This window comes from Eretmochelys imbricata, chromosome 9 (assembly GCF_965152235.1).
Source record: "Eretmochelys imbricata isolate rEreImb1 chromosome 9, rEreImb1.hap1, whole genome shotgun sequence".
In the NCBI taxonomy this organism is placed as follows: domain Eukaryota; kingdom Metazoa; phylum Chordata; order Testudines; family Cheloniidae; genus Eretmochelys; species Eretmochelys imbricata.
The window spans coordinates 7,847,692-7,874,497 of NC_135580.1; the positions used below are offsets into that span (position 1 = coordinate 7,847,692).

General features: G+C 47.5%; 1 protein-coding gene across 1 annotated transcript; it reads left to right on the forward strand.

The window, feature by feature from the left end:
* On the forward strand, nucleotides 1-26,806 carry EIF2B5 (eukaryotic translation initiation factor 2B subunit epsilon). Its single transcript, XM_077826568.1, has 16 exons — nucleotides 1-231; nucleotides 3,435-3,559; nucleotides 4,453-4,638; nucleotides 4,737-4,914; nucleotides 5,081-5,161; nucleotides 5,947-6,024; nucleotides 7,157-7,469; nucleotides 8,239-8,384; nucleotides 8,757-8,895; nucleotides 9,619-9,720; nucleotides 10,959-11,066; nucleotides 12,071-12,161; nucleotides 13,345-13,468; nucleotides 20,251-20,376; nucleotides 23,812-23,922; nucleotides 25,012-26,806. The coding sequence occupies exons 1-16, from the start codon at nucleotides 76-78 to the stop codon at nucleotides 25,075-25,077; spliced, it is 2,130 nt and encodes a 709-aa protein (XP_077682694.1). The 5' UTR covers nucleotides 1-75; the 3' UTR covers nucleotides 25,078-26,806.

A 26,806-nucleotide genomic window follows, 5' to 3' on the forward strand; every position in this document is an offset into this window, starting at 1 on the left:
TTTCCGGAATCCGAACCCAGAGCAGCCCGGAAGCGGACGCGGCTGAGGGGGCCGCGTGCGTGCCTGAGGAGACGGATGATGGCGGCCCGGGGCTCTGGGAGACGGGGAGCCGGGTCTGGAGGGGCCCGGGGGCCGGACCCGCAGGAGGAGCCGCCACCCCCGCTGCAGGCCGTGCTGGTCGCGGACAGCTTCAATCGCCGCTTCTTCCCCGTCTCTAAGGACCGGCCCCGGGTGAGAGAGACCGGCCGGGACCCCTTCCCGCCGCAGCCGGAGAGACCGGGGCCGGCCGGGACCCCTTCCCGCCGCAGCCGGAGACTCCAGACCTACCTCCCGCCGGAGAATCCGGGACCCTTCCCCCGCCCCGCCCGGGAGACCGACTGGGACCTCCCCCCAGCTGGAGAGACCGGCCCTCCCCTGTCCCGCCGCAGTGGAAGGGCAAATCGGCTGCTGCCCCTCCTAAGACCAGAGGGAAGGCAGGATTCCCCATACCCTCCCGGGATCTAGCCCACATTTCAGCTCTGATTTCTCTTCCAACTCTGCTGCCTCAGCCAGCTTGATCCTGTGGGAAAAATCCTCCCGAACCCCCCAAAAGCTGCAGAGGAAGGCGACCCCCCCCCCGCCCCGGAGAGCCCCAGGGAACTGCAGGGGATCAGAGGGCAGGACTCGTGGGTTCTGTTCCTGGCGCTTTCCTTGCTTTGTTGTGGAACCTGGGCCAACCCAAGCCTTCTGCAATCCAAGCCTCAACTGCCCTGTCTGTAAAATGGGGGGTAATTGTACTGATATACCCAGGGGGAAGGATAGGGAGTATTCCTAAAGGTCTTTGACAACAATTTGAGAGATACCTGTTTGTGGTATTCTCTGGGAACAGCATGTGATGGGGGGGAGATACTGATTTGTTATATGCAAGTATAAAGCGCCCACTATTCTCCAATCTGGTTGTTTCTTAGGCCTTCTCTATGCTGGCAATTTACAGCGCTGCAACTTTCTTGCTTGGGGGGTGAACACCCCTCCCCCCCCCAGCGCAGCAAGTTTCAGCGCTGTACAGCGCCAGTGTAGACAGTGGACCAGCACCTGGAGCTGCGCTCCTAGCTCTGGTAGCTATGCCCCTCATGAGGGTGGGTTTTTTAGAACACTTTCTCCCAGCGCTGCGGCCACACAAGCCACATTAAAGCGCTGCCATTGTAGATTAGGCCTTACGTACCTTAGTTCAATAGAATATGTTTCCGGAACACTCATTCTGCATCTCTGATAGCAATCTCCCTGGCTTTGCTAGAAGAACAAGAAATTGGTAGTTTACCAGCGAAGGACTAATTGCCACTGTGAGTTAATAAAATAGCTAAATAAAGAGATGTTGCATCATGTGCTGAAAGTGTCCAGGCTCATACAGAGTTCTGGAGAGGCCCTGCTATGCAAAGCATGCTATTACCATCTCCCATTTGATCTTCCTGGTGGAGTGACAGGTCTTGGAGGTGAAAGCTGCCATGACATCTTCCAACAAGAAAATATTTGTTAGAGTCCCTTTGGAACCTATGGGAGACAATTTTAGTTGATTGAAGTTTAGTTTATCAAAAAGAAGACTGAGAGGTGTCTTGATTACAGCATATAAGCACATTCACAGGGCTCTTTCATCTAGAGGAGAGAAGCAGAACAAGAACCAATGTCTGGAAGTTGAAGCTAGAGAAATAAAAATGAGAAATAAGGCACACATTAACAGTGAGGGTGATAAACTATTTGAACAAACTGCCAAGGGAGCTGGTGGCTTCTCCATCTCTTGATGTCTTAAAATCAAGACTGGATCCCTTTTTAGAAGACATGCTTTAGCCATACACAAGTCATTGGGCTCAATACAGGAGTGACTGGATTAAATTTATCTTGCTTTATATTTGGTGAATCTGTGAATTTCTTTTTAAATCCTTACTTAGGGATTTTAGTATATTAAGAAGCAAAGTACCCAAATACAGCAAGAAACTGCTTGAGAGGAAAGAGACCTGTAGAGCACACACTGATGTATAATATCTTGTAAGATCAGTTTATGATGAATGGAGGAGGCTTTCAAATGAGGCAATCTAACGGGAGTCCAGTGGTTAATGTGACTGATGTCATGTTGTGCCCCCTTTTTCCAGATCAAAAAGCACACCTTTCAACTCTGAAAGAGAAAGGAGAGTGATGGGGGTGAAGGATTTCACTGCATTAATTTCTGAACTGTTGAAAGGTGAAGAATGACAAACTCAGCTCTGAAACTATTTTGAATAGTCTTATTTGTATTACAGTAGCATGCTGAGGCCTCAGTTATAGCACAATTCCCATTGTGCTGAGTACTGTACAAATTTAAAACAAAATATTCCCTGCCCCAAAGCTCTTACAGTCTTAACTACAGACAAGACATGACAGGTTGGTAGAACACAATGTGGAGAGGGAGAAGACAAGGGTGACAGTAATAGCTAATACATACAACATGTTCGAAGTGCACAATTTGGAGGGAATATTTTCAAATGCAATAACAGCAGCTGTTTGTTTTCTTATCTTGTGCTGCCTCTCCTGGGTGTGAATGAAAGATAGTGCTTCATTTGAGGGAACTACATTGCCAATAAAATGTTCCTGTAGCCCTCTTGCAGTCTAGACCCTGGGGAATTATAGTAAGTCATAAATAGGGGGAGTGTATGAAAAGATTTTGACTCTACATAGTGTATACATACCAGCTATTTCTGTGGGAACGTTTTGGGTTTTTTTCACCCCCACAATGAGGAAAAATAAACCAGAAATCCAAACTACAACAGTTATAACACTGAGGACTAGAGAGCATTATGGTTGTTTGCTTTGCATTTGCTAGTGATGATATAGGAACTGCAGCTGCCTTTCTCACGGGAGGGACAAATGCCTTTGTGGTAAATGGGGAAGAGACTAAGCCACTGCCCAGAGCAGCACCAATGTTTCCCATGAAATCATCAGCAAATGAAAGAAGAGAGTACTTTAATTGCCCAAATCTTAAGGCTCTGGTGCTATAGGAGACAGCAATACCTCAGTTGGGGTTGAACAGTTATCCTCTTTCATTTTAATCTCACTGTCAGAAAAAGATGATTTTTGAAAATGATGGATACAAAACAATTGATAAGTGATCCTTCAATTGTAAATTACCTTCAAGAAAACACTTGACTCTCCAGTTGATGGAATGTATTGACATTACCTGCATAAGTGTTCTGTGGTTTTTTAAAAAAAAAAAAAATTTGTTTTTTTAAATTTTGTTCTGAAGACCATTGTTCCTGTGGCTTCATCTCTCATGTCTGGCATTTTTTTTTCTAATGGTTAGAGCATGAGACAAGGAGTCGTGACCGTATTACTCCAACACGGCTGAGTCGTCTTTCCTGCAGCTGGCTTGTCGCTGACCTTGTTTGGTGTACAGTGTTGGTTCAGCTAACTCTGTCCTGTTTCCCTAGGTTCTCCTTCCTCTGGCAAACGTGGCCATGATTGACTACACCCTGGAGTTCCTAACTGCAACTGGAGTGGAAGAAACCTTTGTCTTCTGCTGCTGGAAGTCTGCTGAGATAAAGGAGCATTTACAGTAAGGAACACCTCATCTTCCTTTGAGGCTCACTGTAAAGGAATGTTTTCCAAGGTCTTATATCACAGTGACCCCTTTGGCTAATGAAAGCTGGATGCTACTCCCATTATTGTCTCGAGGAGATAATTTGAGCAATGTCTCTTTAGCAGCTTCTGCTGGTCCTGGGAGCATACTTGCTGCATGTCCTTATTCACCAGCTGTTGCTAATAGCTGAGAATACAGCAGGGTAAATAACACGTGAAGAGAGAACATTTCTTCCATTGGAGAGCAGGATGTGGGTAGCAGTATAAGTGGGCTATATCTCTTTGAGGACTGCATACATGAAGGTCTTGACTGTCTTCTTTTTTCGTATTTAAAGGCAGAACTTTCCTGGTTAGATATTTAATAACACTGTATACCTGATGGTCCTTAAACTACTGGCTTTCACTGAGGAGTCATGGCCTTGCTCTGTAACACTTTTAAGTGCACTTAGCAGGCTGGGGTCAACTCTCTGCTACACAATGTTCTTAGCTTCCATAATCTGTAGGCTTGTGTGCTAAAGAGGAGTATACAGCTTCATCTCTTCCCTGTTTCAGCTGTTGCCTACAGGTTAAAATTCTTCTCTTTGATTTTGCATAAATGCTTTGTGTCTTTCCCCTTCTTTTACGAATCTCTACACAAGATCTTGCCCACAAGAAAGTCATTGTCCTCTAAGCTATCGTCTCAGAGCATTACCCTCTTTTGTCTGTGCTACAGAAATAACTATGGTTAAATGTGACAGTGGGCCAGCCATCATAACATGGTTGCTTCTTATATGTGTGGACAGACAACCCCTCACACTGGAGCACCATATTCTAGCCTAAGGTAGAAGATCGTCCTTTTCATTCCTTCTGGCCTGTTTTCTTCCCCTCCAGTAAGTCCAAATGGTGCCGCTGCACCTCTCCCAACAAGGTGCGCATTGTGACCTCAGACCTGTACCGCTCTCTTGGTGATGTGCTAAGGGACGTCGATGCCAAGTCCCTAGTCCGCTCTGACTTCCTCCTCGTCTCTGGAGATGTGGTGTCCAACATCAATGTTTCCACAGCTCTGGAGGAGCACAGGTGGGTGACTGGGGAGAAGGCGCACCGGCCTGGCTTGTTCAAGCTCGTTGGTGTCACTTTTTCAGAGGCATTGTTTAAACTCTTCCTTTCCTGTTTAGGATGCGCCGTAAGCTGGACAAGAACGTGTCTGTGATGACGATGATTTTCAAAGAGTCCTCACCAGGTCACCGTGCTAGGTGCCAGGAGGATGACATCATCCTTGCTATGGACAGCACTACGAACCGTGTCCTGCACTACCAAAGAACCCAGGAGCTGAAGCGCTTTCGCTTTCCCATGGTACATGCAGTGTGTGTGGCTGGCCGTGACTTGTGGAGTGTTCTCCAGATTTCCAACCAATTGAAGTGCATTCTTAGTATGTTGTCCTCAGCTGGTGCAGAGGTGTTCTGGATTGACTCCCACATGAGAAGCACTCAAGCTGTACTGTGTTCTCTTCTCTTTCCAGAGCTTGTTCCAGAGCAATATTGAGACGGTTGAGGTGCGCCATGACTTGCTGGACTGCCATATCAGCATCTGCTCCCCACAGGTGAGTTGCTGTAGTTCTGGAGGGCTGAAGTGTTCTGAGTAGCTGGTTTAGTGCTGCTCACATGGTAGAAGCACACTGCATTGTTACGGCATAGAGTGGATTCCAGAGCCCCGGTCCCATTCTTTGCTACTTTGCATGCATGGAGCATGTCATGGACACAGGAAGTATGATACTTTCTTGGGCTGCTCCAGCACTCTCAGCGTCTGATGTCTGTTGCTGAGGAAACAGGTCCAAAAGGAAGCGCCTCTGTGTGTGTCCATGTCTGAGATGAATGGAGGAACTAGTCCAAGATTAAACAAGGTGAAAAGTAACTGATCTTGCTGAGCTTGTTACAGGCTGCAATAGCAGAGATGGCATCTCTGGGGGCAGGGGACCAAGTGAAGTGTCAGTTCTTGCTGGCTGGTACCTTGTTGGTAATAATGTTCAGGGTGTTCCCTGCTATGTCCTAGATTCAGTAACTGTTCTTCCACTGTCAGGAGGAGAACTGATCTTCAGTCTTTCATGCTAAGCAAAATTACAAAGTTAGACTGGGCCAACCAGCTGGAATTAATATCCCACCCCTTCTGAAAGCCAGACTCTACTAATGTTCACTATGGAAGGGTATATGGGAAGCCCCAGCACCACCCATGGAAGAGATTGAGCCTTTCTCATGCCAGTAGGAGAAGGACAAGAGCAGTGTCTTCTTGTGTTGTACTTTCCTGAGCTCCCTGGGAGTGGCTGGTCGGGGTTAATAACTGGGCTGTCCTGGCAATGTCCTCTGAGTTTTGCCCTCACATTGTCTCCAGGTGGCTGAGTTGTTCACAGATAACTTTGATTATCAGACTCGGGATGACTTTGTGCGTGGCCTGCTGGTGAATGAGGAGGTAAGGAGGGGTATTGCGGGAGACCCACTTCTGTCTGACCCGAGAGGGGCCTTTGGCTTATCCCTTATCTTTTCAGTGGGTGGCTGGGACCTTTTTGTGTGCTGTCTGGGATGAGGTGTTTCCATGTCAGTGCAGCTAGTTGTGCGTGCTGGGCTGTAACATGTTCTAAGTTGTGATAGGCACTGGAAGTTCTTGGGGAGCTGGGAACAGTTCTCTGTTAAACTAGGAACTAGATCTCCTGCGATTCACAACAGCACCTGCTCTCAGCTCCTGGTTTAGCTTGTATGCGGAAGGAAATATGAAGGCTTGGTCTTGTTAAATTAGAAACTGACACAGCCTTTACTGCTTCACCAACATGGTGCCATGTTTTACATTATGCTCTTCAGAGCAAGGACTGTCTCCTGAGTTTGGCACCACCCATCACAGTGGGGCTGTGATCCTGTTTGGGGCCTTTGGACACTGCCATAATACAAATAACGATAACAAAAAATAACTTTATTGCTCTTGACCTTTCTTCTTTCCAGACTTACTGTTTGGTTGAATTTCAGCAATTATAGGGGATCTGAAAGTCCTGGCTAGAGATAGGCGTCATGTCAGCAGATGTGTGCTAGCTGTCTCCACGGATCTCTGCTGATGCCCCTGGGTCTTGACTTGAAGACCACCCTTGTTTTCCCATTCCACCACCTCCCATATAGCTCTGCCAATGTCCCTCACCCCGACCTGAAGCATCTCCTTGTATACCAGTCCTGGCTAATCATATTGGTTCTGTAGTGGGTGTCTTTGGAAACAAATGAGCAGGCTTGTGCAAATGAGATGCCTTCCTAAAGCCACTGGGGTGATAGTGACTGTGGCTTGTAATGCATTTGGGAGGCTGGAGTTTGGGAGTACTTGGGATGTGATTTAGGTCACTGGGGTCTGAGTGTGTCATGGAAGCAATGCCCTTCGTGTCTGAAAAGGCTGGTTAGTGAATATGGTAGCAGAGGCGTCTTTATGGAAGCAAGAGTGCAAAGAAGAGGGGTGGGTTGTGGAGGGAAAGTGTGTGGGTGACATTTAACATGGCATAGAACCCTGCTAACCCTTCTTTGCCTTCCTCTGCAAAGAATCCCTTGACACACTTCTGTCTGTTTCCCAGGTCCTGGGGAACCAGATCCATATGCATGTGACAGCAGAGGAGTATGGTGCCCGTGTGTCCAACCTGCTGATGTACGAGGCTGTGTGTTCCGATATCATCCGGCGCTGGGTTTATCCTATGACTCCAGAGATGAACTTCACTGATGATGAGACACAGAGCTATACCCATTCCAAGCACAACATCTACCGAGGGGCAGAGGTGAGCCTGGGCCACGGCAGCGTGCTGGACGAGAACGTCCTCATTGGGCAGGGGACGGTCATTGGCAGCAACTGCTCCATTACCAACAGTGTCGTCGGTCAAAACTGCAAAATAGGTGAGTGCCATAAATGGGAGGTGTGGGGAGGAGAAGCCTGATGTTGTTTGGAATTATAGTGAATTCAGTTCTGATCGAAGGTACTTTTTGTGGGAGGAGAGGAGTGGAGGCAGTGGGTGAAATGGGATTATTAGGGAAACCAAAGTGGAAGGAGGGGAGTTACAAATAGTTAAGCTAGTATATATTGTACAGTTTTTGAGTGTTTAATTTTTAAAGAGGTCCAGGCCTGTGTGGTGGGAGCTAATGCCACAGCAGGGAGTATAGTGAGGAGTGCAAGCTAAGTGAGAGGGAGGGCACTTGGCACGCAGGAAAAAGAAAGAGGGGTCGTGTACGTATGTTAAGACAATAACTTACTGGGCTTGTCTCAGACCAGTATTCTAGAGATGAAAATCTCTGTATCCCATGCTCATCCCCATGAACCTCCTAGTGTCCCAGCTTCATGGCCTTGAATACAGCTCCGCTGGTCTCATTTTTCCCCGGTTTGCTGAATTACTGTAGGTGGGAGGCCTGTTGCTACTGCAGCATTTGCTGAATCTCTACAGAAACCTTAACTCAGTTTATTTTCCCTGGCTTAGCCTAAGGAGTGGCTGCTGAAATCTGAGGCTGGCTCTGCCATGACGTCTAACCTTCACTGAGCCACAAGGGTACCCTCTAGTTCTGAAGCTAATGGGTTGGATACTCTCTGGTGCATTCAGCATTGGGAAAGTGCTAGCCCGGGGTGAGAGCTGTGATCTGCCCTGCTCAGCATCTTTGTGGTGGCGTTTAATAGGGGATGAAGTTATCCTGGATGGAGCATTCCTCTGGAATGGTGTCCACATAGCAGACAGCGTGGAGATCTGGCAGTCTATTGTCTGCGATGAGGCTGAAGTGAAGGAGAAGGTCAAATTAAATCCTCACTGCGTCCTGACTTCCCAGGTGAGTTGCAAGGTTCTCCACATGCCCTTGGAGAGCTATTAGACTTGCTCATTGAATGTATGAAACTGAGAGGACCTGGCCAGCAGCTAGATTGAGGGGTGCTCCAGGCCTTTTTTTCTGGTTGGGGCATAGGCTACTGCCCTCACCTTGTCCCTTCTGCAAGGAGTTTGTTTTATTTAGCAGGCTACATGCCCAGGCACCGCTAATATTTCCAAATATGTTTCAATGTTAAGCAGTTCCAGGAGAGACTCTTTGAGGCATCCCTCGGCTCCTGGGGGCAGGGGGGGGGGGGACAGGAGGGGAATGAGAGGTGGCAGTGGAGGGAGCTGTGCTTCTGTTCCTTATAGAAATGTGTACGTCCTTTATTTTTAGGTGGTGGTGGGTCCTAAAATCAGCCTCCCTGCCGGCACAGTGATCTCGCTGCACTCACCAGATGAGGAGGAGGAGGACGACGATGAGTTCAGTGATGATTCTGGAGTGAACAAGGAGGAGAACAAAGTGAAGCTGAAAGGTGCATGAGCTTTTGTTGAGCACTTGGGTCCTGTCTTTTGTGGGGCTTCATCCTCTGGGACCAGCCTGTGGTCCCAATTTGCTGAAATGCAAAGCTGGTAGCAAAAGTCTTATGTTAAACTTGGCATCTGTGCCCCTTTAGTGGGGAAAGAGGGATATCCAGTATACCAAGCTAATAGTCAAGTCAAATAACAGGTGACTACCTGCCCTCTCTAGCATCCAACCTCCTGTTTCATCATAAAGATCTGTGGACGCTTGTCTTGGGGTAGGAGCTGTCTATAGATGACAGGCTACAGCTTGAACAGTTACTCAATTCAGGACAGATGCCAAGACATCTGGCCCTCAATTCTCTTCCACTGCACCCCAGGGAGTACCTGGATCTTAATCCTCCTCCCCCATGGGATATTGGTTCTGTCAGTCCCCACTTGTGTAGGATTCAGTGTGAGAGTCAGTGTGTCGAGCCAGCCAGGCCATGCTGCTGTAGGGCGAGATGAAAGAACAGTATGGTCATCTTCTACTGGGCTAGGTTAATGAGAGCAGCACCCTGTATTCATGGATGGGAGACCCAGCCCTCCCCCCGTGGGTTAAGTATTTGGGACGCAGCTTGGTGCAGGTCATTCTGACCCTACCCTCAGTCCCCCACTAGAGGCCAATCCATTTCAGGTTGGTTGGCTGTCCCAGTGTGCTTGCTTCCTTCCTTCTAAACGCCATCTTCTTCTTTCAGGTTATAATAAAGCAGAGGTGGGGTCAGAGGGCAGAGGTTACCTCTGGAAAGCAGATGATGAGAATGAAGCGGATGAGGAAGAGCAGAGACAGAGTCTTTGGGGTGAGGAAAGGTTTGATGTAGACTGCTGGGAGTGGAAACGCATGTACACGATTTCAGCGAGTTGCTGAGTGGGACATTAATAACGGGCAGGGATCATCTTTTTGTTCTGTGTTGGTGCGGCACCTAGCACAGGCGGGTCCTGGTCCATCACAGGGGATCCAAGATGCTGTAGTAATACCAATAATAATTAGTATCTAAGGTCATCGAAGGTGATGTGTTGAACCAGGCTGAGGAAGTCTCCCCAAATAAAGTGGTGTGAAGTCCATTATTGAGATGTCAAAACTCAGATTAGACAAAACCCTGGAGAAGAGGGAGTGGGGGGAACAACCTTGGGTTAGAAATCTGACATTCCAGCTGAATGGGGAAATCCCATCCCTCTTGGAGCCCTTGTTTCAGACTGCCTCCAGACGCAGGCAGATGTCACTCCCCCAGTTCTGCTAAGGACATGTTTGGAAAACTTCCTTCCCTGCCATAAAGGCTGGATACATTTTATTGAAGAGAGGAAAAAAAAAAAGGGAGGGCAGCTGAGATTCTGGAGCACAATTCCACAACAGGGATGGATCTTGTGGCAAATTCCATCGCTGCCAAACAGCGAAGTCCGTGGCGTCTCAGTTATAGGTGTGGGACTGGGTGGCATGAAGTCTCCCATTGAGCTCCATGTAGAGTACGGTGTATATGGATGCACTGCGTTGACCAAACGCTCCTCTTTGCTCTTTGATGGTCGCGGATCTTGCCTCTTCTGCTCCAGCCTTTTGTCTCACAATAACAAACTTCAAACCTGTGTCTAAATGGTGAAGGGAGCCCATTACATTCCAGGCACCAAGCTGCTGCTGTCACCCCTCGGGATGGGGGGGCATGTATGTTATCATCATTTTCCACCAGAACTGCTCAGCTCAGAGGCTGCATCTGTTTTTCTGCAAGGTTCCAGCTCAAGTGAGAGTCCCATGCTGCTGGCATTGCTTGCCTTGCAACGAGTGAGCAGTTTGGCTGGGAGGAATGCTTTTGCTTTAATCACTGACCTGTGCTGCCTGATTCTAGGGATCTAGCAAAGCCCAGTCAAGTTAGTAGCAGGACCCACTCAATGGTTGTGGATGTCTGGATCTGTAAGTAGCAAATCCCATACAAGGATAGCTTGTTCAAACCTGCCTGGATTCCAGCTTTGTCAGTTGGGGAATTACTGCAGCTCCTCTGCTTTCGGGGTTGCCACTTAAAAGGTTACATTTTCCTGTGTTTATCAGGCCCCACCTTGAATCTAGAGGAAGAGAGTGAGACAGAGAGTGACCTGAGCCTGGGCTCTGAGCAGCCAGACAGTCGGACTGTTTCTCCTCAGCTGGATGACGTGAAAGGTGAGAGGCCTGGGCCTAGAGGGAATTCTGTGAGGGGCAGGGAAGGGCCCTGACCTTGTGGGTAGTGGGGTGAGCCCTATGCTGTTGTAACTGTGTGTACTGAAAGTTCCTGCCTTGCTCCATCTTACGCCTCCCTCTTCAGAGAGGCCCCCAATCTTCCTGGCCAGCATTTCTCTTGTTCCTGTTATAGTTATTTGATATTCTCTTCCGTGCCGTTGGCTGGTTAGTACATGCACAGGGGCCCAGGTGGGAAGGTTGAGAAGGACTTTCGCTCTTCCTGACCAAAGGTTGTTTGAGGCTGTCTTTGTCAGAGACTGTTCCCTTTCCATAGCAGCTTATTGTGGTAATTCTCCCCCTGCTGCACATCCAAGAAGCCACAAGATGTGTTAGTACTTGTCAACATGGGAAAGTTTTACTGGTATAGTTAAGACAGTGTAGTTACACTGGAATTATGCCCCATGTGGCACTCTCAGTTTGGTATGAGTGCTCTTTCAGTTTAGCCTATGTGACTTGGAAAGAGTTTGTTGTTCTGGTATGAGTGGCTATTTTTCAGTTTAAGTGCATCCACTTAGGGAGTTATGCCAGTCTTGCCATATGAGTTTAAAGTCCCCCTAGCTTACACCAGTATAACTTTCCACGTAGATGAGCCCTTAGGTCATGGAATAGCCTGTCAAGGGAGTTGTAGAAGCCCTGTTGCCTGAATCGTTTAAAACAGGTCTGCATACAACCCTGGAGAACACATGGTGCAGTAGGAGACAGTCCTGTACTGGTGCCTAAGGATGAAATTGGAGGGATCTGGCAGGTCTTTACTTTTACTCGTACTCTGCAGTTACTTACAGGTGGAATAACTGTGGGCATGTGTTGGGTTATGGAGGGGAAATGAGGAGCTGTTTAGTAGGCTTGTCCCTGCTCCTGTCATGGGGCTGGTTTCTCTGAAGTGAGAGGTGCTGTGTGCTGGACTTCTCCCTCTCCTATCTAATGCCCTATTCTTTCATTGGTGACAGTTTTCCAGAATGAGGTTCTGGGTACCTTGCAGAGGGGTGAAGAGGAGAACATCTCCTGTGATAATCTGGTCTTGGAAATCAACTCTCTCAAGTAAGTGCTCCACCTGGGGCTGCAGTGCCTGACTCTGAAGTGTCTTTTGTCTAATGAGCATGATGCTAAGAGGTTTGAAAGGGAACCATGTGACTAGCCCATGTGGCGATCAGTATCCAGTTAGTTTCTTCAGCAGTCGGGCTTAAGAGATAGTGATAACTGAAGATAGTGACATGAGGCGATGAAGAGAGTGCTCTCGCTCCATAACCTTCCCAGCTAGCATTAGCTGTTGTTCCATGAGCTCTTGGTCTAGGGACTGAATATCCATTGGGTGCCTATGAAGGGAATGGGAAAACACCAGTCCTTTTAGAGCTAAGCCACACGTTAGTTTACCCAGGGTGTTGCTGCTTTCCATACGTTGCAACATTCAACCAGCAAGTCCAGAGCCAAGAATCTGTGTGTGGTGTGGCATTTCCACCTTATTTACACAACAGCTCGTGGGTTTTAGCCTTCGTGATATTCTGGTCTGCTCTTGTTAGCATCTCCACTGCTAACATGCTTAGGTAACCTCAGCTTGTCCATGCTTTAGAATTCACCTTCCACTGTCTGCTGTCACTGAGAATAATTAGGCAGAACAAACCCGCTGGGCCTCATTAAAGTCTTCTCTCTACTGGGAGCAGACTATAAACTAGAGACACAGACAAACCAATTGACTTTTTCCTGAGCACAGATGGCAGTGGACCTGGTTTGTCTCCCGGGTCTGTGTAGGGGTGATGAAAGTAATGCTTATCTCACATTGAAAGCTATCAAATTGGTGAGGGTTGGAGCGCAGGGTCTAACTGGGTGTGTTCTACCTACCACTTCTCAAGTACAAGTCTGTTTCTCTTGTTTTCCCCATCATATTCCTGCATCATACCAGTAAATGTGAGTGTGCTGTCCCTGTCCAGGCAGCATGTTACATTCTGAAACTTGGTCTTCAGGAATGTGATCTTTCATGAGACTCATGGCAATGCAGGTGTGTTTCTGACTGCATGTGTACGCTAAACATGTTGTTTTTTTAAAAAAAAGACTTGGGCCCAGGGCTGGGAAGTTAAAATTGAATTGAATTCTTAGAAGTTCCTGTCCTGCAATAGAAGAAAAGACTTCAGTGGTTTGCCATGGCTGGAGGCAGGATGCCAGATTGCACAGATTTATGGTTGTAGAAGGTGTGTCAGTCTGACAACCCCTCCCCTTTCCCTTACAGATATGCTTATAACATTGGCCTGAAGGAGGTGATGCAGGTGCTCAGTAAGGTGGTCATGGAGTTCCCATTGCAGCAGCTGGGCACAGAGTTAGACCCCCAACACTACTGTGTAATGCTGATACCTGTGAGTATACCTCCCCACTCCTTTCAGTTTGCATATATTTTCTGTTATTGACTGTGACATGGTGTTTTAGAGAGAGGAGCCCTGGTCCCTGCCCCTGAGTTAAATCAGACTAATCTCAGGCACTATTACAGGAACAACAGATGGATGTTCCCCTTTGTGCTGAGCACCATACTTGAACATGAACCTTAGAAGAGGGCTGGGGATGGGATGGAGAGTTATGCACTTGGCAGTCTCTTGGTTTTTGCACTGGACACACCCTTCTAGTAAAGTGGCATTGGAGTGTGGGGTTCGGAAGTGGGATCTGAAGGAGCTGGGAGGCTGCATGGCCTGCGGAAGCAGGGAGAACATTCCCAGTGTACACAACAGCATGGCAGTAAGTGGGGCAGGCACTTGTGGGAGAAGGACTCAATAGCGCACAGGGCTTCAGTTTGTGCCAGCAGGCAAGATACAGGTCGGTTCAGAATGGTACAGTCTTGAAAGTGAAGACAAAGAAATAAAGAGCCTGAGAAAGTACATTTTGATGAGGCTGGAGGGACATGAGAGTCAAGAAAGCCAGAGAGCAGGAGGCTTCAGCAGCAGCTAAAAGATAGGGGAATGGAAAATTAAGACTACTTCTTATCTGTTCTTTCTTGGGACTTCTCTCCTGGTGCATAGGAGTGGGTCTGGGTCCTCCAGCCACCTGCTGGCTGTAGGATCATTGAGCCTAGGGACTGGCCTGTCGGGAATTCAAGGAACTTGCTGGCTCATGAGCCTCCCTTGATTCTCCTAAAGCAGTAAAATTATCAACAATGTTAACTCCACTTGACAAAGCTCAGCTGGGTGTCTGGCTTGGAAGAGACTTTTTTGTTTAAGTAGCATATGCTGCTTTCTGTCTCCTGTGCGTGAGGACTGGAAATAATATCCCTTCCTTAGAGAATAGATCCAAAAGAGGCACAGTCCTATTGGTCAGTCACCAGGAGTACTACTTGCCTGCAGTACAGATCTAATACTGGTAACTTTTCCAGTGTCCACTGCAGAGACAGAGGCAGGACCTAGCTGCCTCTGAGTAAGATGCAGGGCACTGCTTCACCCCTAGAAAGGCCCTGGGTGTATGTGGCTGTGTAAAAGGGGCTGCCATGTTACCTGCTGACCCTCAGTGAGAGCTTGTCCCAGGACCTCTGGTCTCAGTTTGGAGGAGGTGGACAGGTTCCCGCTTTTTCTGCTGTGGCCTCTCATGCGTGTGTGTGTTGGACTGAGTGACCCTTTAGTGCTTGCAATGATGCATGTTTTAGAAGAAGCAAGTCTGGCTCCTAGTTGCAAAGGGTTGATTTGGATTGTTCTGCCTCTTGTGGGATATGGGCAGCAACAATGGGCAGCTCCTATGTTTTCTGTGGAGCAGTGTGATTGTGTGGGGTGGGGAGGGTGGGGGAAAAGACATTTCCCCAGATGGATCCAGACATGTGACTTAGTTCAGTTTTGGGAGATGCCTTCTGTTGGAAATGTGCAGCAGTTGAACAATTCAGTTCATACTAATTCAGTTCTCCTTATAAGGTTTAATTGAAAATGTACCATTCCTCGTGGCCAGAAGGTACCCTAACGAAAGAGGAGTACTGGGGCGCACACTGGAGCAGATGCTAGACTCTCCTTGTATGTGGAAAGCAACACAACTGGAGAGTTGGATGCCTGAAGTCTGCTGCTGTTTGGGATCCTAGTTTGAATAAGATACAGCGCCGCTCCTTGCTGGATCCTGCAGTGAGCTGCTGGTCCAGCAAGTGAGAGACATGGAAGCGTCACGGCAGCATCCTGTCAGAGGAGCTGGTGGACGAGGATGGGGCTGAGCCCATGGTTTTTCCATTAGCTTTGCAATGAGGGAAAATGATCAGAAAACCACGATGACGATTGTTTGTAGTACAGTAGCGCCTTAAGTTGTGAAGCTGCAACATCAGGACCACTCTACCCTTGTGCACTATTACAGATATTGTCCTGTGAGCCAATCATCATTGATATAATATACAAATCATCCTACTTGTATTTCCCACGCTATCTCCTCTCCTCCCCCCTGCTGGATGCTTGAAGTCACAAAGACCCGAACATGTTCCGTCGTAGTAAACTTTGGTTTCAGAGTAACAGCCGTGTTAGTCTGTATTTGCAAAAAGAAAAGGAGTACTTGTGGCACCTTAGAAACTAACCAATTTATTTGAGCATAAGCTTTCGTGAGCTACAGCTCACTTGATCAGATGCATCCGATGAAGTGAGCTGTAGCTCACGAAAGCTTATGCTCAAATAAATTGAGGTGCCACAAGTACTCCTTTTCTTTTTGTAGTAAACTTTGCCACCAGCAGAGGAGATGGAATGTGGCACTCCGGAGCCATTCAGTGTTGCCTTATGCCTTGGGAATTGCTCTGGGTGCTCTGTATTCACAGCCTTTGCAGGCTTGGAAACTTGCCCAGGGTCCCCTGTGTGGCTGTCATGCTGCCTGGAGGGGCTCAGGAGTGAGAATACAAAGCTCAGGGCAGACTGCTAAGAAGCAGGGCACAAACCCCAAACTGGTTGTGAGTTCAAAATACTTCTATTTCACCAACCAAGTAACAAGTGTAAACTCCTCAGGCACTATACGGCCTTAACATGGAGTCTCAGACAGTCACCTTGGGCATTCCACTCTATCTTGCCACCCAGGCAAGATGGACTCTGTGATGGATGGTCACTTTACACCAAAAATTACAAAATATTCAGGTTACTCCCAATCCTAAAGGACCAGTCACTACCACAGGTCAATTTGCATTTTTAGATCTCTGACCAAAGACTTGTAGCCAATCCTGTAATAAACTAACTAAAGGTTTATTAACTAGGAAAAATAAATGACTCTTATTTACAAAGTTAAAGCAAGTAATCATCCACACACGAGTTAGTCGGTTTTCAAAAGGTAACAGCAACTTCTATAGTAAGCAGACTCTCTGTATCCTTTAGGGCAGGGGTTCTCAACCTTTCTCTTTTTGAGTCGTCGTCCCACGTCCCGTCTCCCCCCCTCCCCCCCGCTGCCAAACCATGCTATAAAAACTCCATGGCTCGGCTATACCACGGCAACTGGTTTTCTGTATGTAAAAGCCATGGCCAGTGTCAGGGGGTAGCAAGCAGGGCAGTTGCCTAGGGCCCCACGCCAAAGGGAGCACCGCAAAACTAAGTTACTCTGGCTTGGGCTTCAGTCCTGGGTGGTGGGGCTCGGTGCCCAGGCCGCAGTCCTGTGTGATGGGGCTTCGGCTTTCTGCCCTGGGCTCTAGCAAGTCTAATGCAGGCCATGCTTGGCAGACCCCTTGAAACCTGCTCTGGACCCCTGGTTGAGAACCACTGCTTTAGGGCTAATCCAGGCAAAACAGCTGGGGATTCCTTGCATATGCTTAGAAATCCTTGCCCCTCAAAGTTCAAGCAGCAAAGGAATAATACATTTGGCTCAACAGGTATTTTTATTCCCTTCCCCCAGCATTCAGGCTGTGATGGGATGAGGGATTGGGCACTTACCCTCTTCAGGGCTGTGGGGGAAAGTCTTTGTTCCACAATGGCCCATTTGAATTCAGTAGTCCTTCCTGATAGGCAGGAGACAACGCCTTCTGTAGGAATCCAGCATTTTGCATTAGGTGAAGTTTTTTTTCCTGTTTGGTAAGTTATGTAGTTTCAGAACAAACATTTTACAGTTATAAAACAAACACTTAAGTATTACCTTGTAGCATGGGATATAGAGATTATAAGTGAGATTAATGTATGTGGCAACATACAAGCATTTCATAAAGTCTAAACGCTCTACGCATTGAAATAAGTCCAATACCTGTCTTAACAATCCTACACACAGGTGAGCCAGACTGATTTCCTGCTCTGCATTTGTCAGTGTTCAGTGAGGCCTAAAGGGCCTTGGCATGAACTGGCACCTGGTCTGCCAGTGTCACAGTGACAGTGAAGAGGTCTGAGCTTTCCAGCTGGCAAAGGTGCTTCCTCCCAGGAGTTGATGGGAGAAGTGAGTATTGATTAGCCAGGAATATGGCTGTGGGAGGTCTTTGCCCAAAGCTCCTGAGAAATCCCTATTGCTGCTGTGTCATCTCCACTCAGTGGGCAGGACCCATTCATTCTCTGAGGGAGCTGCTATCCCTGGAGCATGGTAAAAGTGTGCGTGTAGCATCATGGGCATGCAGGGGAACTTAGCCATTGGTTTCTCTCTTTTTAAATTAACCCTTGTAAAAAGAAACTGAACTCACTGACTTATTTCAGAGGAGCAGCCGTGTTAGTCTGTAGTCGCAAAAAGAACAGGAGGACTTGTGGCACCTTAGAGACTAACCCATTTATTTGAGCATGAGCTTTCGTGAGCTACAGCTCACTTCATCGGAGGCATACTGTGGAAAGTGTAGAAGATCTTTTTATACACACAAAGCATGAAAAAAATACCTCCCCCCACCCCACTCTCCTGCTGGTAATAGCTTATCTAAAGTGATCACTCTCCTTACAATGTGTATGATAATCAAGTTGGGCCATTTCCAGCACAAATCCAGGTTTTCTCTCCCTCCCCCCCACCAAACCCGCTCTCCTGTTGGTAATAGCTTATCTAAAGTGATCACTCTCCTTACAATGTGTATGATAATCAAGCACAAATCCAGGGTTTAACAAGAACGTCTGAGGGGGTGGGTAGGAAAAAACAAGGGGAAATAGGTTACCTTGCATAATGACTTAGCCACTCCCAGTCTCTATTCAAGCCTAAGTTAGTTGTATCCAATTTGCAAATGAATTCCAATTCAACAGTCGCTCGCTGGAGTCTGGATTTGAAGTTTTTTTGTTGTAATATCGCAACTTTCATGTCTGTAATCGCGTGACCAGAGAGATTGAAGTGTTGTCTGACTGGTTCATGAATGTTATAATTCTTGACATCTGATTTGTGTCCATTTATTCTTTTACGTAGAGACTGTCCAGTTTGGCCAATGTACATGGCAGAGGGGCCTTGCTGGCACATACACATTGTAAGGAGAGTGATCACTTTAGATAAGCTATTACCAGCAGGAGAGTGGGGTGGGGGGAGGTATTTTTTTCATGCTTTGTGTGTATAAAAAGATCTTCTACACTTTCCACCGTATGCATCCGATGAAGTGAGCTGTAGCTCACGAAAGCTTATGCTCAAATAAATTGGTTAGTCTCTCTAAGGTGCCCCAAGTCCTCCTTTTCTTTTCACTGACATAAACATCCTGCTTCCCACAGCATGTTAATGGGAGCTGCACACCCTGGCTCATCACACTATCAATCAGGCAACTTCATGTTCAGTTGTTCTCTTATTCTAGTGCTATAAATCATTGGTTCTCAACGAGGGGTCTGTGAGCTGGTTTCTGGGGGCTGCAGGGCCCCGCAGCAGAAGCCTGCGCCCTGGCACCCCCGTGCAGCTGAAACTGGGAGTGGAGCCACGGAGAGCCCCAGCTCCCCCTTTGGGGCTGAAGCCAGAGCTGGGGGGTTGGAGCCCGAAGCTGTGGCACAACTATGGGACTGAAGCCCCAAGGGCCCACTCCACCCGCCTGGTGGCGGAAGTCTGGAGCTCCCCTGCCTGCCACTGAGCCCTGGAGTTTTTATAGCATGTTGTGGGGGGCCTCGGAAGGAAAAAGCTTGAGAACCCCTGCTGTAAAAGATCTTGTGGTTTGGGATCAGGATGCGCACCTCCTGCATTGCCCTTGAGTTTTCCTCCCCAAGCCCAGACCCCCATTAGGCAGCATCCACTTTCCCGTTTCTCAGCTAGAAATGCAGCACAAAATCACTACGCGAAAGGTTTAATGAAAAATAAACCTTGGGGGGGGATCAGCCAGTAATGTGACAGCTTCCTGCTTCTCATCTCTCCTCCCCTTTACCTGTAACAGATTCTAGTAGCTGCTGCAGTGTCCTACGAAGCTTCCAGACAAACACAAGCAAATGGAGACTGAGCTTTTGGGAACATCTCTTATGGTGCATTTGTTCTGGAGGCAGACCATTTTGCTGTGTCTGTCTGGGCTCAGCTAAAGGGGACGGACAGTGCAGGGTACAGTTACTAAGGCTATGTCTACAGTAGCACTTTCATTGGTAAAACTTTTGTCACTCAAGAGTGTGAAAAAACACCACCCTGACCGACATAAGTTACACCGACAGATGTGTCAGTGTGGACAGGGCTGGGTCTCCTGCTGACACAGCACTGCCGCTCATTGATTGAATGATGCCGACGAGGGAGCTCTCTCCTGTCAGCACAGAGCAGCTACCCAGGAGACCGTACAGCGGCGCTGCTGTAAGGTCTCTAGTGTAGACATAACTTAAGTCTTTGCTCTGTTTTTAAGAGTTACTCCTTTTCAGTTAGACCTTCTCTAGCTGCTCTGCGGAGTGATCATGTCCCAGTCTCAGTGATGTACCTCTGTTCGCCATTGTCTGCTGTGAAGTGACATCCTTTGAGTTCCCTGCTCCCATGAACTCATTTGTGATACCTAGCACTCTATCCATAGCTCCTAAAGCACTTCAGCAAGATAGTTACACGTCATCTTCATGCTACAGACAGGAAAACACAGAAACACAAGTGGCCTTGTCACCTCGTAGTCCTGTGCTATAACCCCAGCTGCCCTCTTAACATCACTCAGCTCTTGGGGAAGGTGTTGTGTATGTAATTAGGTGGTCTGAATGATGAGCGAGTGGCTTTCTACAGTGCTTTGCTTCCCCAGACCAGTCTGTTCCCACTGAGGAACTGCATTGAACATGCACATTATCTGTTTTTAAAGGTCTCATAATCCAAGAGCATTTGTTCTTTACCCTAATTCCTCCTGCAGCTGTTGAAGAATTGGTCCCCGGTGTTTAAGAACTACATAAAGCGGGCATCAGATCACTTGGACGCCTTATCTGCCATTGAGGAGTTCTTCCTGGAACATGATGGCCTCCACACATCCATAGCCAAAGTAAGTTCCTCACAGCAGCAAGGACTTCTTCCACTAGCTCAGTGGTGAATTGTGGTTTGTTGGTGCCATCAGCTTGTCATCTATCAGGAAAGGAAAGCTAGTGTGTCTGTTGGGAAGGGTGGGTGAAAGAACATCTATGAACATGATTAAAATCTCTCCTCTGCATCTGTCCAGGCCTCTGAGCCCTGCTATGGAGGAATACTGGTTGACATGAAATCTGGAGCTGCTATCTAGCAGTATCTAACCCAGAGGGACCCCTTCCATGGTGCTGTAGTGGAGGAGAATCTTTAATGAATCTGTAAACTCAGGGGTTGTACCGTATGATTGGAGGATTGCTAACATAGTTCCTATTTTTAAGAAAGGGAAAAAAAGTGATCCAAGTAATTATAGGCCTGTTAGTTTGACATCTGTAGTATGCAAGGTCTTGGAAAAAATTTTGAAGGAGAAGGTAGTTAAGGACATTGAAGTCAATGGTAAATGGGACAAAATACAACATGGTTTTACAAAAGGTAGATCGTGCCAAACCAACCTGATCTCCTTCTTTGAGAAAGTAACAGATTTTTTAGATAAAGGAAACGCAGTGGATCTAATTTACTTAGATTTTAGTAAGGCGTTTGATACAGTGCCACATGGGGAATTATTAGTTAAATTGGATAAGATGGGCATCAATAGAAATATTGAAAGGTGGATAGGGAATTGGTTAAAGGGGAGACTACAACGGGTCCTACTGAAAGGTGAACTGTCAAGTTGGAGGGAGGTTACCAGTGGAGTTCCTCAGGGATCGGTTTTGGGACCAATCTTATTTAATCTTTTTATTACTGACCTGGGCACAAAAAGTGGGAGTGTGCTACTAAAGTTTGCAGATGATACAAAGCTGGGAGGTATTGCTAATTTAGAGAAGGACAGGGATACCCTACAGGAGGATCTGGATGACCTTGTAAACTGGAGTAATAGGAATAGGATGAAATTTAATAGTGAGAAGTGTAAGGTCATGCATTTAGGGATTAATAACAAGAATTTTAGTTATAAGCTAGGGACGCATCAACTAGAAGTAACGGAGGAGGAAAAGGACCTTGGAGTATTTGTTGATCATAGGATGACTATGAGCTGCCAATGTGATATGGCTGTGAAAAAAGCTAATGTCGTCTTGGGATGCATCAGGAGAGGTATTTCCAGTAGGGATAAGGAGGTTTTAGTACCGTTATATAAGGCACTGGTGAGACCTCACCTGGAGTACTGTGTGCAGTTCTGGTCTCCCATGTTTAAGAAGGATGAATTCAAACTGGAACAGGTACAGAGAAGGGCTACTAGGATGATCCGAGGAATGGAAAACTTGTCTTATGAAAGGAGACTCAGGGAGCTTGGCTTGTTTAGCCTAACTAAAAGAAGGCTGAGGGGAGATATGATTGCTCTCTATAAATATATCAGAGGGATAAATACCAGAGAGGGAGAGGAATTATTTAAACTCAGTACCAATGTGGACACAAGAACAAATGGATATAAACTGGCCACTAGGAAATTTAGATTAGAAATTAGACGAAGGTTTCTAACCATCAGAGGAGTGAAGTTTTGGAATAGCCTTCCGAGGGAAGTAGTGGGGGCAAAAGATCTATCTTGCTTTAAGATTAAACTCGATAAGTTTATGGAGGAGATGGTATGATGGGATAACATGGTTTTGGTAATTAAATATTCATGGTAAATAGGCCCAATGGCCTGTGATGGGTTTTAGATGGGGTAAGATCCAAGTTACCTGGGAAAGAATTTTCTGTAGTATCTGGCTGATGAATCTTGCCCATATGCTCAGGGTTTAGCTGATCGCCATATTTGGGGTCGGGAAGGAATTTTCCTCCAGGGCAGATTGGAAGAGGCCCTGGAGGTTTTTCGCCTTCCTCTGTAGCATGGGGCACGGGTCACTTGCTGGAGGATTCTCTGCTCCTTGAGGTCTTTAAACTACAATTTGAGGACTTCAATAGCACAGATATAGGTGTGAGGTTTTTTTTGTAGGAGTGGTGGGTGAAATTCTGTGGCCTGCGTTGTGCAGGAGGTCAGACTAGATGATCATAATGGTCCCTTCTGACCTAAATATCTATGAATCTATGAATCTATGAGAAGCCAGTTTCACACTCTGAAGGCACCCAAACCCACCACCTTGGACCCAAAAGCGAGGAGGTATAAAATGGCTTTTGTCACACTTAAAGATGGGAGATAGGCAAGGCTGGAAAGAGGGTGGGATTTCCTATTCAGGCCGAACTGGGTGGAAATCAATGAACAAAATGAAGGTGGCGTGTGGCTGATCTGCTTTTCCATTGTAGGTGTCAGTCTTGGAAAGTGTTAAACCCACGTCTCACACACACACGCGCTCCCTCTGTGTTAATGGATTATTTCTGCCATCTAAAATTGCAGCTAAACTCCCCAATTAGAAATCTTTCCGTGAATAGTTCCTCTGCAAGTGCCTGCACAGCATTACACCCGTCACTTCAAGAAGAGAGCTGTCCTGAAAACCCGCCTACACCTTGGTTCCCCAATAAGGAGGAATCTTATCTCATGGTACCAGTGCCTCTGCCTCATGGCATGAGCACTTAGCCTGGACTGATGCCAAAAGCCTTCAGCTCAGTAAGCCAACGTGTCCTTGAATGACAGAGATTGTTTGGCATGTATCCATTGTTCTAGCCTGGCTTTCCCTGGTGGCCAGGAGTTGAAATGACACTTCATTACTGGACCTGGCACATGTAGCCCAGCTTTTATCAGTCCTCTGCTGTGAGGAGACTGACTGCAAAGTGTCTCATCAGGCCGCGCACAGAGGGGTGATGAGGTCCCCCCAAGCGAGAGTGCATTAGCATCCTCCTCTCATCATGGTGTCCAGCAAGAGCTTGATTCTACAAATGTTCAATTGCATTTGACGCCCACTATAAGGCACTGTTTAGCAAAGGCCATGTGGGGTTGAGTTGCAGATGTGACGACCAGAGTTAGGACTGGCTGGTTAGGACAACCAGAGTTAGTGCTCTTCCCTACTGCAGCTGCCAGAATTATGTGCATCTGGATCTGCGGACACAAGGGGTTCCTGAAAGATCCCTTTCGGTGCTTGTTGTTAGTGTACTTTACCAAGGAGCGGAAGATGACTTTGTGGAGCCCCCTTGGGGTCCTTCGTTGCTTTCAATTCCTAAATACCCCTCCCTGCATCCTTGGAGTTGAAAGCCGTGAGGGGAGCTGTGATTTGGACCTTGGGTGCATCAGAGCTACCTCACGTCAGTGTCAGCAGGGAAAGTGTTGGTATTGGGGACAATAAAAGCGCAATGATATACACCCTGTTCTCGCCCACTGAGGCTTGCGGTGGGCGTCCCAGATTGTCATACACAGCCTTTGGCTATTAAGTGAACCAGTCCCAGAAGAACTGCCTGTTCTGTTGCCCCATTTATGGTTTTCTGATTGGTCCAGGTGCTGATGACCTTTTACCAGCTGGAAATCCTGGCAGAGGAGATGATTCTCTTCTGGTTTTCTCAGCGGGATGCATCTGATAAGGGCAGGCAGCTTCGTAAAAACCAGCAGGTAAGTTCGAGTCCTGGAGGGATTCACTAGCAGCTGCAGTCAGCCTTGGGGCAGGGGTGGTTCTGGTAAAGCTGGGTTCTCAGCAGGGCAGGTAATGAAACACACAATGCATTGGCTTACGGCAGCTCAGCCTGGCTTTCTGCCATGTTCTTCTGCGATAACCAGAGTGTTCTGGTTGGGGTGAAGGATGAGGTAGTGGGAGAGGGAGATGTTTACTGACAGGTGTTCGAGAACCTGCTGGGAGCACCCTATGCTCTGAGTAATGAAGAAGCCTCTCTAAGCTAGGCAACTACTTGAAATGGGCTTCACGGAAATGAACTATCACTCCTTACATGTTTCCTTTGAAGCTGCTGTACCTGGCTCTCTCTCCTCATCCATTTGCGTGGTTCGCTGAGCACTGGCTCTGCTGAGCAGCTTGATATCAGAATAGCTCTTCTATAACTGGCTTGTGCTGCAACAAGCATAAAGCTCCTCTCCATCAGTAGGAACTCTGTACCTGGATGTGGCCAAGCCCAGTTCCAAAGCCTTTCCCACAAACAGTACAGAAGGAAAACCCTCTTTGAGGAAAAGACCAGATCTGCTTAGTTTAGAGCCCACATGAAGTCAACTCCCTTTACAAAAACCTGTCCGTGCCTGGAGCTGCTTATTTAAACAGGGTTCAGACGGCAAAATGAGCAAAGTACATACCCTCAGCAGCCCGTCAGGGAGTAGGTTTCTCCTAGCAGCAGCTTTCCTTGCACTGCCCCTCTTACGGGCTTGAAAATTAGGTGGAGCTGTCATGCCTCCTTCTCATGAGCCCTTGATGGAACAACTCTGGGTCCAAACTTCCCTTCTTCCAAGCAGACTTTGCCTCTTTTTATTAGGGTTTTGGGGGTACCTTGGCCATGAGGCCTCCTTTGGGGGTTCCAAAGAGTCTGTACTGCCCACACCACCTGGATTTAAGTGTCCATTTTTATGTCTGTTTTCCTTGTTCCTCGGCCCCCCAATCTAATGTGGAGGTGGTCAAATGCCAAGAAACTGCAGTTGTCTCATTAAAGTAGGTGTTTTCAGGGGTTTATTTTTCCTCACTACATTTCATTGTCCCTGCAGCTTCAAAAGTTCATCCAGTGGCTGAAGGAGGCGGAAGAAGAGTCGTCCGAGGGCGACCAAGACTGACCTGGCCCCCTGCCATGAGAAGAGGCACTCCTGCCGCCCTTAAAGGAGGAGGGAGGGATCTCTTACTGGCCAGGCTTTGCCTGGCAAGGGGGGCAGAGCAAGAGCAATGTCAGTGCAGGGGGCGTAGGTGTGGGACCTGAAATCCAAGTGACTGACAATCCCAGCGTTAATTGTTGTGTATTCCCAGCCCCGGAAATGGCATCTTACGTGGGATAGTCACAGCACAGCATGAGACCCACAAGGGAAAAGCAGGACACTAATGTCCAAGATCCTTCTGTGGCCTGTCTGTGATGTATTATAAGCTATCCGTTGGGAGGGAGCCACTCACTCCTAATGTAGAGGTGACAGGCAAATACGTACGAATTCCATGTAAATCTAACTCTTGGGGTTTGAACCATTTCTGGTTTGTGTAAATGTGGTCATATGGCCTGGTTATTGGGAGTTACTGACGTTCCTGGAGCTGTAAAGAGGCCAATGGACAATTCATTCCCACTCACTTGTGGAGAGCCCCTTCTGAAGGGACACTGGCAGGGCAGGTGGACAGACATGGCTTAGTGATCTAAGCACAGGGTTGGGCCTCAGGAACTCCTTTGGCAGGGGAAGGCACAGTTGTCAGAGGAAGCCCAAGGCATTTGGCAGCCTGGAATGAAAAGAGGCACTTGTGCTGTCTTTCGAGGAGGGAGAACCTCTTACCATCAGGCACACCTGGCTAGTTAAAATCTTGGGTCTGACATGGACTTGCACTGTGATCATAGCAAAACCATGTAACCTTTCTGCGTCTTTCCCTTTCTGTAAAGTGGGGCTAATACTCACTCTCCTACCTCACGGAGGGCTAGCTAATAACAGAAACACACTTAGTGAATAAAGTACTGTATAGAGGATTATGCCCCAGATATGACCTACCTTCTCTGTCACCCTAGTTGCTGGCTCTTTGGGTGAGGTTTTATTTTAACTTGTAAAAGGGAACAAGATGCCTGACTCTTGTTAAGGCCCCTGGTTCAGGGATTTGCATGGTTCTGAGCATGCAAGCTGTGACACCAGATGTTCTCTCATCCCGCTTCCCATGCTAGCGACAGACACACTAGCTCAAACCAGGTGTTTTATTTATTTATTTATTTTTTAAAAGCTAGCTTTGCTTTTCTCCTTTGGGGGAAAAATCTATGGGTCAGCAACTGCAGGGTAATGCATGGGTATGCAGCAGGAGTGAATGTGTCCTTTCCATCCATCCCTCTACTGCATCCTTCTCCATGCAGGTAATAGAGCCGTCGGGAGCAGCATTCTTGTAAATGTCATTGTGCCACTTCCCGCCCCTGTTCTCCCCCAAGAATGGAGCAGATCAGCTGACCCTTAATAGGTAGGTCATATGTTAAGCATGCTGACCATGCCACTGTCCTTTTAGGAGGGATCTGGAATAAATTCTGTGAGGGGAATACATTGAAGCTGCCCACTCAAGGTTTTTTTGGATGATGCCACATATTCTAAATGAGGGGACATTGATCTGTGCGGGAGGGCGGGTCAGAAAATGCTGCCTCTTAAAGATGGATGTTGGGAAGGGGGCAAACTTGAGAACTCACAGGGTCAGTTGCCAGGACTGTGCATGAAGGCCCTCGGCTTCTGGCATCACGGAACCCAGTCTTGTAAATGTTGGGGAAAATAGCTGATATATGAACTTTCTATATCTGCCAATATTTAATTCAGGGAGTGATTAAAAACATCCTGGTGTAAACAA